This window comes from Pogoniulus pusillus, chromosome 4 (genome assembly GCF_015220805.1).
Source record: "Pogoniulus pusillus isolate bPogPus1 chromosome 4, bPogPus1.pri, whole genome shotgun sequence".
NCBI lineage: Eukaryota > Metazoa > Chordata > Aves > Piciformes > Lybiidae > Pogoniulus > Pogoniulus pusillus.
Genome location: NC_087267.1, coordinates 48,816,361 through 48,829,505, shown reverse-complemented (window position 1 = coordinate 48,829,505; position 13,145 = coordinate 48,816,361). Strand labels below are relative to the sequence as shown.

General features: G+C 45.7%; 1 protein-coding gene across 3 annotated transcripts in view; it reads left to right on the top strand.

Annotated features, from left to right (window-relative positions):
• Positions 1 to 13,145, top strand: part of ARHGAP8 (Rho GTPase activating protein 8) — a 76,858-nt gene that overhangs the window by 62,232 nt on the left and 1,481 nt on the right. For all 3 annotated transcript variants that reach the window (XM_064142847.1, XM_064142848.1, XM_064142846.1), the window contains 3 exons: positions 6,792 to 6,869; positions 7,535 to 7,663; positions 8,419 to 8,522. In XM_064142847.1, the coding sequence (XP_063998917.1) occupies positions 6,792 to 6,869; positions 7,535 to 7,663; positions 8,419 to 8,522 (311 nt within the window). The remainder of the gene's footprint in view (positions 1 to 6,791; positions 6,870 to 7,534; positions 7,664 to 8,418; positions 8,523 to 13,145) is intronic.

Genomic DNA, 13,145 nt, shown 5'->3' with positions numbered 1-13,145 from the left:
GCATATTCAGACAGCTATTTCTGAGCAAGCAGACTCTCACAATTAGTAAGTTGCTCCATACTTAACAGATACCTACAAAGACAGGCTGAGGGAGCTGCAGATGTTCAGCCTGGAAAAGAGGAGGCTCTAGGAAGACCTAATAACAACCTTCCAGTACCTGAAGGATGGAGAGAGCTTGTTCATAAAGGTCTGCAGTGACAGGAAAAGGGGAAGTGGCTTTGACCTAGAGAAGAGCAGATTTAGATTGGATGTTAGGAACAAGTTCTTTACTATGAGGGTGGTGGCATGCTGAAACCAGTTGCCTGAGGAGGTGGTTGGGGCCCTATCCCTGGAGGTGTTTGAGGTGGGACTTGACAGGACTCTGGGCAGCCTGGTCTAGTTGGGGATGACCCTGCTAACTGCAGGGTGGGGTTGCACTGGTTGACCTTTGGAGGTCCCTTCCAACCCAGACCATTCTGATTCTGTGATCTGTTTGATTTGTATGAACAAGCTCTATGACAGCTGATGCCTGTCACTGTTAGAGTAAGTCGCTTGAGTGAAGGACAGGTTTAACACAGCACATTTGTGAATACATGTTTGTAGTATCCAGCAAACCAAAGGACACTTTTTTCTGTGCTCAACCTCAAAACCACACCCTATTCAAGTGTCAAGTTTATGATAAAGTAATGAATTTTCTATGGCAGGTTTGTAGTAACAACTGCAGCTGTCCTTTATCTGTTCAGTAGCAGAAGCAGAGTTAAGCAGTGATTAATCTTTCGTCCCCATTCCTTCTGTGAAGCACAACAAATCTTGCTGATGGAGAAAGTTTTGGTTCCATTTTTTACTGTGAGCGACTGCATCCTGCCGCTGATAGTCAGAATGGGTAGAGATGGATGGTGATGCGTTCTGAGTACGTTTGGGTTGCTGCAGCTCAGTGAGTTTGCCTCCTGGCCTCTGCTTCTTATGATCAATCAAATATCTCTTAAAAATGCAGGGCTGTGAAGGCTTGACAATGGTCACGTGAACATCTCTGAGTTCTTGGTGCTCTTGTTTTTGTGTGAGTGCTTCTACCTAGGGATCGTGGAAATACTGAGACTAGTTTGTGTGCCAGCAAGTCACGAGGAACCTTTTAGTAGGCGCAGTTTGTGGCTTAGGTGCTTGTGCTCTGTAATTACATTATATTCAGAGGAGCTAAGTGTAAACTGAGAGCAATTATTCATAAATCTGTGCCATCTATAACTACAAGGATACAAATACGCCTTGGGTGCTGGGGAGGATGCGCAGTTCTGCGCTCTTGCTGCTGCTGGTCGGGTTTTCAGTAGGGTTGTAAGCGTCTCTTCTCTTCTCCTCTGCCCTTCTTGCAGTGCACAGCGTTTTTACAAACTTGTTCTGTGTTCACTGCACAGAAGGGAAAGGAAGGCTGTGCAATCTTCTCAAAGTTGTACTGTATTCTACCTTAAAAAACAATCTTTGATTTGTCTGAAGTGTAACAATTCACAGCTGCACCGCTTTGGGTGTTTGAGACACTGAGAATTTGGAGACAATATCGCAGTATCATCAGGGTTGGAAGAGACCTCACAGATCATCAAGTCCAACCCTTTACCACAGAGCTCAAGGCTAGACCATGGCACCAAGTGCCACATCCAATCTTGCCTTGAACAGCTCCAGGGATGGCGACTCCACCACCTCCCCGGGCAGCCCATTCCAGTGTCCAATGACTCTCTCAGGGAAGAACTTTTTCCTCACCTCAAGCCTAAATCTCCCCTGGCGCAGCCTGAGGCTGTGTCCTCTCGTTCTGGTGCTGGCCACCTGAGAGAAGAGAGCAACCTCCTCCTGGCCACAACCACCCCTCAGGTAGTCGTAGACAGCAATAAGGTCACCCCTGAGCCTCCTCTTCTCCAGGCTAACCAATCCCAGCTCCCTCAGCCTCTCCTTGTAGGGCTGTGCTCAAGGCCTCTCCCCAGCCTCGTTGCCCTTCTCTGGACACGCTCAAGCATCTCAATGTCCCTCCTAAACTGGGGGGCCCAGAACTGAACACAGTACTCAAGGTGTGGTCTAACCAGTGCAGAGTACAGGGGCAGAATGACCTCCCTGCTCCTGCTGGCCACACCATTCCTGATGCAGGCCAGGATGCCACTGGCTCTCTTGGCCACCTGGGCACACTGCTGGCTCATGTTCAGGCGGGTATCAATCAGCACCCCCAGAGCCCTCTCTGTCTGGCTGCTCTCCAGCCACTCCGACCCCAGCCTGTATCTCTGCATGGGGTTGTTGTGGCCAAAGTGCAGCACCCTGCACTTGGAGCTATTGAAGCCATCCCCTTGGCCTCTGCCCATCTGTCCAGGCGGTCAAGGTCCCGCTGCAGAGCCCTTCTGCCCTCCAACCCAGCCACATCTGCCCCCTGCTTGGTGTCATCTGCAAACCTGCTGATGACTGACTCCATGCCCTCACCCAGATCATCTATGAAGATGTTAAAGAGGATGGGGCCCAGCACTGATCCCTGAGGGACACCACTAGTGACAGCTGCCAGCTGGATGTGGCACCATTCACCACCACTCTCTGGGCTCGGCCCTCCAGCCAGTTCCTAACCCAGCACAGAGTGTTGCCATCCAAGCCATGGGCTGACAGCTTAGCCAGCAGTTTGCTGTGGGGGACAGTGTCAAAGGCCTTGCTGAAGTCCAGATAGACTACATCCACAGGCCTCCCCACATCCACCAAGCGGGTCACCTGATCATAGAAGGAGATCAGGTTGGAGAGGCAGGATCTGCCCTTCCTAAACCCATGCTGGCTGGACCTGAGCCCTTTGCCATCCCTTAGGTGCGCTCTTATCACCCCCAAGCTAACCTGCTCCAGTAAGCAGTGCAGGCTCTTCTTGCCCTTCTTTGTAGCATTGAGAAATTTATAAAAGTGCTTTTTGTTATCTTTCACGGAAGTGGCAGCCTAAGTTCTAGCTGGGCCTTAGCCTCTCTAATTTTTCTCCTGCATAATCTGGCTACCTCCTTAAACACGTCAGGAGAAGCCTTCCCCTCCTTCCAAAGGTGATACACCCTCTTTTTTTCCCCCAGTTCCTTCAGGAGCTGTTTGCTCATCCAGGCTGGTCGCCTTCCCCAGTTTGCACTGAGTTATCTCAACAGTAGCTCAGTGGTATTGATAAAATACCTGAGTGAGGTGCAGCTGCATGATCATCAGAATTGCAAAGCCCAGGCTGGCTGCTTGAGTCAGTCCCTCCCTAGCAGTGCTCTGGCAAGTACTGCTGCTGCCAGGGTTGATATTCTCTGTGGACTGGTGTTACCTGTGCTATTAATGACAAAACAGGTCAATTTCTGCACCAGAACAAAAATACTGCTCTCTAAAGAGACAGCTGCCATGAGTCATGCTGGAAACATGGTTTGATGGAAGAATGCTACTACCTGAAGTTACATAGGTTATTGAAAACTTTTTTTTTAAAGGACAAAACTGGATGCTCTGAGCTACAGCGACCAGAACTGTCTTCAGCCACTTTTGTTTCCTCATCCCCATAGCAGCAGGCATGTATTTTGTCTGGACCAAGATACAACAACAAGGTTCTCATTTTAGTGTGGCCACCATGTCTTGTCTTAATTATGGCAGTTCCAAGAACTGAGATTTTTTTTCTTCTAGTCCTGAAAAGGAAGTAAGGCATTTGGAGAAAGTGTTTCCTAACTGTGTATGAGGCTGCATCCATCATGGTGAGATCCCAGTCAAGGGGCATCGGCTCTCCCCATCCCTGAGGCCCCAGCTGGGGGCACATGCTGGTGCTGCTCAGGTTGTGTGACATGGGAAACGCCATCATTCAAATCACATTTTCATTTCTCTTTCCCCTGCCCTGCTTAAACACAGAAAGAACAAAGAGCAATTAATTGACATCCTTCTCAATTTGTGTGCATCACAGAGGTCAGAAAAAATGAGTTGCAGGAAGGCTGCCTCTATGCCCAGACTCATCATTCCCTTCTCCAACAGCATGGCTGCTGGCAACTCACGTTTCTGTTTACCAGGAGGCCAAAGCTGTGACCCATGCTTTATTCTTAAATGGCTATGTGTTGTTTTCTGGTCCAAGCATCTTTTATGCCAGAAGAAATGTGCTCCTTTTGCTGTTGCAGTTCTTTTACTTTAGGAGAATGCAGAATTTTCTTTTTTTCCCTAAGAATTGCACTAACCTACATTTAATCAGTGCCAGGTCATTCGAATAGTCATTTCCCACACATGCAAGAAGGATTGGAGATATCTGCTTTGGCAGTTGGCTTGTGGCCACCTCTGGTCATGCAAATTGCTGTCTATTGATTCCGTTTGAGTTGGCCTGGGGAGTGAATTCTGGGATAAGCACAGATAACTACCATATCCCAGATTTCTGCAGATGAGGATAAAGATTACTTCCCCACCTGCAAAAAAATATCCAGCAAGAGCTTAGTGTTATGTGGCATTACAGTAGCATTGATGGGATGCAGGGCCAGGCAAGTACAGTGGCTGTCCACGCTACAGAATAATGCCTTTAATTAGACTCCTGAAAGCTTAGCCAATACAGGCACAAGCATGTTAAAAATGAGTATTTATTACATTGTGGTTTACACAGTGAAATGCACATTAGATGAAAGCAATTCCTGCAAGTGGTATGGCAAGCATTGATGACGTGCCTTCTCTGAAAGACTTGTTTCTGCAGAAGGCCTCAGTCCACTGCCAGCCAGCAGACAGATCCCATGGATTCTCAGGTGTTTCTTGTTTGCAGAGGGCAGTGCCTTGGTGAGCTTGCTATTCACAGCTGCCTCTTCCAAACCCACGTGCCTAGATGAGCTGTGCTGTAAATCTAATAGAACAGCTTTACTGTGGGGATGTTATTTGCTGTAACTTTGTTCAGCTGAAGTGTGACCTGGTCAGGAATAAAGCAGGCAATCATATAGATCATAATTGTTGTCCATTTGGCTGATTTAGTAAACTCAGCATGTCCTGCACATGTTGTAGTTTGAGATAGCAGCGTGCTTTCCAGAACTGAGAGCACGGGCAGAAGTTTTCATTTTCCACCTGGAATTTAACAAACAAGCACAGACATTCTTAGAAAGTTAAGTTTCCTGTAAAGATGAGGATTTTTATTTTTGCTGTGAAGGTGACAGAACACTGAACAGGCTGCCCAGGGAGGTTGTGGAATCTCCCTCTCTGATTATATCCAAGACCCACCTGGATGCGTTCCTGTGTGATCTGCTGTGGGTGATCCTGCTCTAGCAGGGGGGTTGGACTGGATGAGCTTTCAAGGTCCCTCCCAGCCCCTGACATTCTGTGCAAGTTACTAGGAGCTTTATCCATCTAAACTCCAGCTAAGCCTCCTAAATCCAGTCCCTTTCAAGGAGAACTTGGGCTTCCTCACAAACCCCTCCGAATCATGTCTACTTCAACAGGACATTATCAGTCCTTTTATTACACTGTTCTAGAGTCATATGAAGGTTACTAAATACTCTTCTGTAGAGAGTGAATTCTTTAAGGATTTTTGTATTAATTTACTAATTTTTCATGTGCAAAAATTTTTCATGACTCATCTTTCATTAAATTATGACTCAAAGTTATTCTGGCTCACCAGAAAGATCCTTGATCATGCAAATAGATGCATCTGTGCTTTAGCTGAAATACAGAAGCATGGATATCAGTCTGCCAACTTGCTTGCTTGAGTAAAGAAGAAAGTGAAAACCAATCTTCCACACTTACCTGAAGAAACATACAGCAGCCCCTCCGAGTCAGCAGGTGGTCTGCCACTGTTCTCAAAGTGTCAGCAGTTTTAGGCGTGGGCAGATCAGTGTAGGCTATTGTTTTAGCTTACTCCTTTTCTAGTGGGAGTCTCCACTTCAGACTACATGTGGGCCAAATTGCATTACCTGCTGATTGGAAGGAAAGAGAGAAGGAAATGGGGATTTTTACCAAACTCAAAAGCAAGAAGTACCACAAGGCCCAAGAAAAGCACTGATTCTTGTCCCCATCCTGGTTTAAATAGTAATTCAGGTAATGACTCACCTTGAAAGGTGCAGTCCAAATTAGATCCTTGGTTGGACGCATTTTATTGACTTTTTTCCTCTGTAGCTGAAGTTGTGTTTCAGTTACTCCATAACATAAAAGCAAGTTAGATAGATTTATGATAAGTATTTCACAAGTGCCTCAAGACTAGAATCAGGTATTCCAAATACTATTGGCAGGCAGACTGACATCCAGAAAGAGGTGGAAGGAGCAACGATCTGCACTGAAACTGCCTGTAAGCTGGAGAGGTCAGCATCCCTGCACTGGCAAAAGACAGGCTCCTCCATCCAAAGATCCTGTGAAACCTTCTCCAGCATAGTGAATCCTGTCTCACCCATTGACAGAAGAGAGAGCTCAGGGAATGTTTGCAAAGGCCCTCTTTAGCTTGGTAAAGGTTCAAGGCATTTAAAAGAGGAGCAGATTTACAGGCTCAGTTTGGGGGGTGCACTTAGTGTGAGTGGGTACATAAGCAGCCTGGCGAAAGCAGGCCTCCTGCTTCTATGTCATGAGGTGCAATTGACTGCTACTTTTAAAGAAAAATTACAGTTTGCAAGACTCTCTAAAACACTCAAGGAAAGGTAGTAGTGGTTCTGTGAGACACATTAAAAAAGGAGCCGTAGGCAGTGCTGCGGCATCATTTGATGCTATGTTCTTTTCTCAAGGATTTTGTCTCCAAAAATGTGTATCAAGTGGGTTGGGTCCCACACCTTCTGCCTCTCTTCTGTTTTCACTTGGACCTGTAGAGAAACACAAGAGTGTGACAGCTTTTACAGATGAGACTCACGCTAATTGTTTCCTTTCAGGACTACAAGTAGAGGGCCTCTTCAGAAGATCAGCCAGCATCCAGACTATCAAAGATGTTCAGAAACTCTACAATCAGGGTAAGCTGTTGTCAGTAAGCATTGCCAGTAGCAGTGTGAGGGCTTTGTTGATCTTACGTTTGTTTGTGAAGCAGAAATACAGTCTGTCCTATAATTACTTAATCATGAAACCATTTGTAACATAAAATAATAAGAGCACTAGCAGAGAGACCTGAATGACAGCAAGAGGCACTTAATGCTTACAGAATAGCAGGTATTCAGCTGGTGGCAGACCAGAGATTGTAAAGTTTGTAGCCGGTAAGGAATGATAGGGTTTGAGTCAGACATGGTCTGTTTTTTCATAGACATTTGTATTGCTTCCCTGTGCTCTGTTTTAGTTGGGAAGAACAATGCCTCCCTGCCCTTTTTCCCTCTGGTGTTCTTCCCGTGGTTGCGTCAAAGAAACAGGAACTTACCTAACAACTGATGAAATGTACTGAAGGCATTTGGAAAGTCACTGCCTTCCCTGTCAAGTCGTTGTGTGCAATACCTTCCTGGGGAGACTCTTGTGTCAGGATTAATGAAATTCCCTGCAAAATAAAATGGAAAAATGCCAGGAGTCAGCAGTGGCAGAAATCCAAGAAGGTTTCTGTTCAAAAGTAGCTGAAACAGTTCTTAAGCAGTAGTTCGAAGGAGAAGTAAAACATAGGATTAAAAACCTTTCTTCTTCCTTTTTCTGCTTCCAGGCAAGTCTGTGAATTTCGATGATTATCACGATATCCATGTTCCTGCTGTTATCCTGAAGACTTTCCTTAGGGAGCTCCCTCAGCCGTTACTAACATTTGAATGTTATGATCACATCCTTGGGATCACCAGTGAGTATAAAGAAGTGTTAGAACAGTGCATTCTGCAAGTTCAGTGGACCTGGTTGATTCATAATCACTGCTCTTTGCTGGCTGTGATGCAGTTATAGGTACAGAATATTATTAGTGCTTCCTTATAGCTGCCAGTAAACAACCTCATAATCTGTACCTGAGCTATGCTGTCAGACTCACCAAGATGATGGTGTCGTTCTCCCCCAGACTGTGTGGGTGATGCAAGGGGTTTGGGGTCCAGCTCTACTTTTGCCCATCTATATAAATGAGTTGATCTCTAGAAAATTCCTACCCACCCAAATGGCCATCCTAGAGATTTTTGCCAAGACTGAAGAATCACAAAAGTGTTTTTAAAGGTAGTAGGGTGCCAAAAGAGTCTTTTGGGCAGAACTGCCTTAGCAAGAACAAAATCAAAGCATGTAAAATAGATGTCTGGATTCAGTGTGTGGAGAGATGATGAGATTGAAATCAAGACCTTTGAAAGTCCTCCCTAGCAAAGAAATCATTTAGGCTATTTCACTGAGTGAAGAAAGTAGTCTTCAAGTCAGTCTTGGCCAGATATATGCTGATGCAAAATATGGCAGGGATATTCAGAAGGTTAACCCTAACTTCTTCTGTGGTCATGCAGGTTAGTAGAGCTAAATTTTGTGCTCAGTTTTACAGATGGATGTCTGAAGTAATCCCAGCAGATGTAAATGTTATTTCTTGGCAACATTTGGAAGCATTTGGCGTTAACACTGACTTTAACATTGCAGGTGTGGAGAGCAGTTTACGAGTTACTAGATGTAAACAAATCATTCAAGGACTTCCTGAACACAATTATGTCGTTCTGAAATACCTGATCTGCTTTCTCCATATGGTGAGTATAGGCAGCATTTCCAAAGTAAGGACATTTTTTTCCCCTTTTTAAATCTGTTGTTATCAATTAAACATGTAATGTCTCTACAGAAAACAAAATGGGGCAGTTCAAAGGGTACGGTGTGGTGGTTGTGCAGTAATGTAATGAGCTTGAGAAAATCAGCAAGGTATTTTATATTAACTCTTCTAAAATATCCTTTTCCTGTCCTTCGTTCTTTAGTTTGCTGCAGTGAAATGAAAAACTTTGAGTGTCCCATTTTGCAAGGGTTTGTGGTATGCTTCAGGATGAAAGAAAACCTGTGTCTTTTTATCTAGCTTTTAGATCTGCTTGATTCATTTTGATCCGTTTAGGAAACCCCACAAGTGTGAGGGTCTGGGAACATGTTACAAATCCTGCAGTTGGCTTAGTGGAGTCGTTTGGCTGCAAGTTTATGTGCAGGTAAAGAGAGCATTAGTGTAAATTTCCCTTCCTTCTGCCCTATCCAGTGCCTTGTCTTTTCCAGATGACATTTTTCAAAGCCAGGCAGGGATTATAGTGGTGCTGACACCTAAGGAAAGTGAGCTAGCCTTCAGAAATCCTGACTTCCACCAAAGCAGCTGTGCCTGTGGAAGGAGGCTGATTTTCACCAGCGAAGGAATTAGCCCTCAGTGACTGTTCTTGTTTGACATATTCTAGCCAGCAGCATGTTTCAGAAACGAGTACATTTAATCCCCTTTTCTGTCAAAGCACTAGAGAAAAGCAAGATTAAAGGAAACACATTGATGCAACCTTCACTCAGCGCTGGTAAGGTTCTTGTAATACCCACATGGTCGTTTACTGTTACTTAGCTAAACTCTAATGCTATTAAGAAAATCCTCCTACCGTTTGCTGTTGTTTCAGCAATTGCTCTCTCCCTCAGTGTTATGAGTCGCGTAAGTGACTTTGTTCCAGTAATACATGCACCATCTCCAGGCACTTCTGAAGAGCGGCGCGCACCTGAAGTGTTAATGAGGTGTGCCGGAGTACCGCGTGGTGTTTTGTGTAATTGGGCGCTGAAGCAGCCGCGGTGTTGAGTATGCCTTGTTATGTAAAGCACAGGCTCAAGCCGCTGCGAGCTCTCAGATCTGCAGTTTTTGCTGATCCGTGGCTTTTCATCTTTAATGTCTCAGGGAATATTTGCATTTGGAAAGGTCAAGGGAACATAAAACAATCTGGAAGCTGGAGGTTTCTATTTGTTGCAGACCGGTGTGCTGCACAAGCTGCTACGGTTCAAACTTTCAGAGCGTTCTTCTCCTCTTTTTTTACCTGCAAGCATCGACCTTCTTACCTGTAAGAGACAATTTAATTCTTCCATGAGCTCAGCCTTGAGTAGTGCAAGAGGTACTTGTGGGAATTTCACAGTATCACCAAGGTTGGAAGAGACCTCACAGATCATCAAGTCCAACCCTTTACCACAGAGCTCAGGGCCAGACCATGGCACCAAGTGCCACGTCCAATCCTGCCTTGAACAGCCCCAGGGACGGCGACTCCACCACCTCCCCAGGCAGCCCATTCCAGTGTCCAATGACTCTCTCAGGGAAGAACTTTCTCCTCACCTCCAGCCTAAATTTCCTCTGGCGCAGCCTGAGGCTGTGTCCTCTTGTTCTGGTGCTGGCCACCTGAGAGAAGAGAGCAACCTCCTCCTGGCCACAACCACCCCTCAGGTAGTTGTAGACAGCAATAAGGTCACCCCTGAGCCTCCTCTTCTCCAGGCTAACCAATCCCAGCTCCCTCAGCCTCTCCTTGTAGGGCTGTGCTCAAGGCCTCTCCCCAGCCTCGTTGCCCTTCTCTGGACACGCTCAAACATCTCAATGTCCCTCCTAAACTGGGGGGCCCAGAACTGAACACAGTATTCATGGTGTGGTCTAACCAGTGCAGAGTACAGGGGCAGAATGACCCTCCTGCTCCTGCTGACCACACTTCATTTCATGAAGTGGGATGAACTGTAATCACAGATACAGGTTTTGAACACTCCGGGTTCGATACAGGCTCGTGGAAGGTGTCTCAACCCCCTTACTTAATGAAACAGCTCCTTACAGTCCAAGGGTGTTACAGTAAGGCAGTGTAGTTCCTACAGAACAGGTCCCAGTCCTTTGACCTTAGGTTAGAGTGGTTTCAGCAGTAACGAGCCCAGTCTGCTGTGGAAGGTACAAGCTGTGCCTCTTCTGTCTTCTGCGTTCTCTGGCCACCAGGAGGGCTTGCCAGGGTCCTCTTGGAGTTGCAGTGAACTGTAGTCCCTTGACAGAATTGGGCAAACAGGAGTAAGAGGAAAACAAAGACAGTTTTCACAGGTGTGTCCCTCGGTTATGTATGTAAAGAATGTCTGTGCACGCTCAGCCAATCTCACAAGAAATGACTGTGCTCAAACAAGTGTTTGTGTTCCACAAGCCTTGTGTTGCACATGCAGTGGTGTGTATCTATGAATCCACATAGAAATTTAAAGGGCTAGAGAAGTTCTCTTGCAGATTGCTTGGCAAAGGACGCTAACGTCAGGAACGGCCTAGTTCTGAAGTCAGAAACCATTGCTAGGAAATTATAGTTGTAGTTTTCTGCAAAGCTTGCAGAAGCAATAATATTGTCTAGGTTGTGTTTTTATAACCATGTCTTCGAGTTTGGTACCAGCTGAAACAGTCCCTACCTATACATACACACACACTTTCCCTCTCTGCTGCTGATTTCTGGCATTACAGTCAGTCATGTCTGATGCAGGGGAGGGGAAACTGATTTGGCTGAAAGAAGCCTTGCAGAAACCTGCCGAATTCAAACATCAGTCTTGGGCCAAGTAGAAAAAGCAGACAAAGTTTTAGGGGCCGTGAGCTATACTTTAGATCTGTAACTGAAGCAGTAAAGTTAAAGCCAAGTAGAAGCTGGAGGAAAAATTTGCTCTGAATTAATGCTTTGTCTCAATTGATTATTCCTTTGAAAATGTAATTAACACCAGCAAAGCTTGGGGGGTGGCTGGAGATGATGGGATGTGTTGGGAAGGATTAGATGACTAAGCCTTGTGGAGCAGATGCAAGCAATTGGCACATCTGAAAGGTAGCTGAGAGTGTGGATATAAAAACTTATTACAACACTCCCACAAACACTGGAAATATATCTAGTAATTTTCTTCTGAAAATGGTTTGTGCAGTTCCTGTCAACACTGTGACTGAGAAACCAGAGAGAGGATAATGCCCTTACATTGTGCAATGTAGTAGTAACTGCCTTTCTGCCCTCCGCACATCACTGTGTGAGATCATTACGTTGGGTAGTTGGCTGCCTGGTTTCACCCCTGCAGTATCCATGAGGATTCTGGGCTGGAAGTGTGTGGGAGCCAAAAGTCATCTCAGTTTTGCTGGGGAGAGCTGGGTGTTTATTCTGAGATAGTGGGGATGTTTACTTTGCATTTGTTGTTGTGGCACTAATCTTCAGCGTTTGTTCGCGGTGCTGAGTTTTGCAGTGTACAAGTTTTGTCTTCCTAGAGGGTTTCCTCTCAATATAGGTTGTCATTGCTGAATGATTGATTCATTTTCGTGCACGTTCCTGTGAAAGAGAGAGGGAAACCTCGACAAACTGGAGCTGTGTGGTTCTTTGCTGTGATAAATTTCTGTGATGTTCAAATAGTGCCTTCAAAAATACAATCCAGGTCCTTGGAGAATTGTCTTTTATTAGCCTGTCAAATTGGCAGAGTAAGTACATTGTCACTTAAACAGAGGCGATGGTTGCTAACTTTTGGGGAGGATCAAAGGCGTTGTGTGTCGCAGGCAGAATGCAGCTTTGGGGCACGGTTGTTTAGAGGGGTAGCCTGTAAAGAGTTTGGCTGGCTGCTGCTGCCTGGACATGGTCTAGTGGTGGAAGAAAACACCAGGTGATGATGTGATGATGTTTTAGATAAAGTGGATACGTTTGTGTCGTTCAGAAAAGAAATTTGCCACTGAAGGAGTGAGGGAGTTGAGTAGGTGTGAGGCCTGATTGCCCCAGGGAGAGATAAAGCCATTAGCACTGGTGTGGCAAGGCTTCCTTGCTTGCCGCTCTTGGTGAGCCAGCAAGAACTGTACAGAGAGTTGATTTCAGATGCCTGCTTTTTCCTGGATCTGCTGAGGAAGGGATTGCTGTGTATTTTGAAGTGAAGAAACATCTCGTGTCTCCCTTGAATTTGAAGTGTCAGCCTCTGATGACTGATGGATAAGGCTTCCCGCAGCTCTGCCTCAGAGGATGTCATCACGGTTTCGTTTTATCTTGGGGATTTTCTCTCTCAAGGAGGAGTTGTGCCGTGGCTGGTTTTGTTGATCATTTCAACATCGACTTTCTCCTTGAGATGTCCACGGGACAGTGGCAGCTGGGAAGCTGTGGTTTCATCTTGGAGTTAGAAAGGCTCTTTGAAATAGTTGGCCTAAAGAAAGTTACCGTAGTCTTGCATTGAGCTGAAGTCTTGGCCTTCAAAGGCTTCTCATGGCAGTACAGAGCTACAGAGCTGCCTGTTCAGGGCTCTGTGGCAAGGCAGAAGTGGAGAGACACTGAGAAGGAGAATTTCTACTTACCTGTTCCACTTGAAATTATAGCAGGAAAAACAGACAGCAGATTTGCCTACTAATTCCTTGTTTTGTTTGGAGATGCCATCTT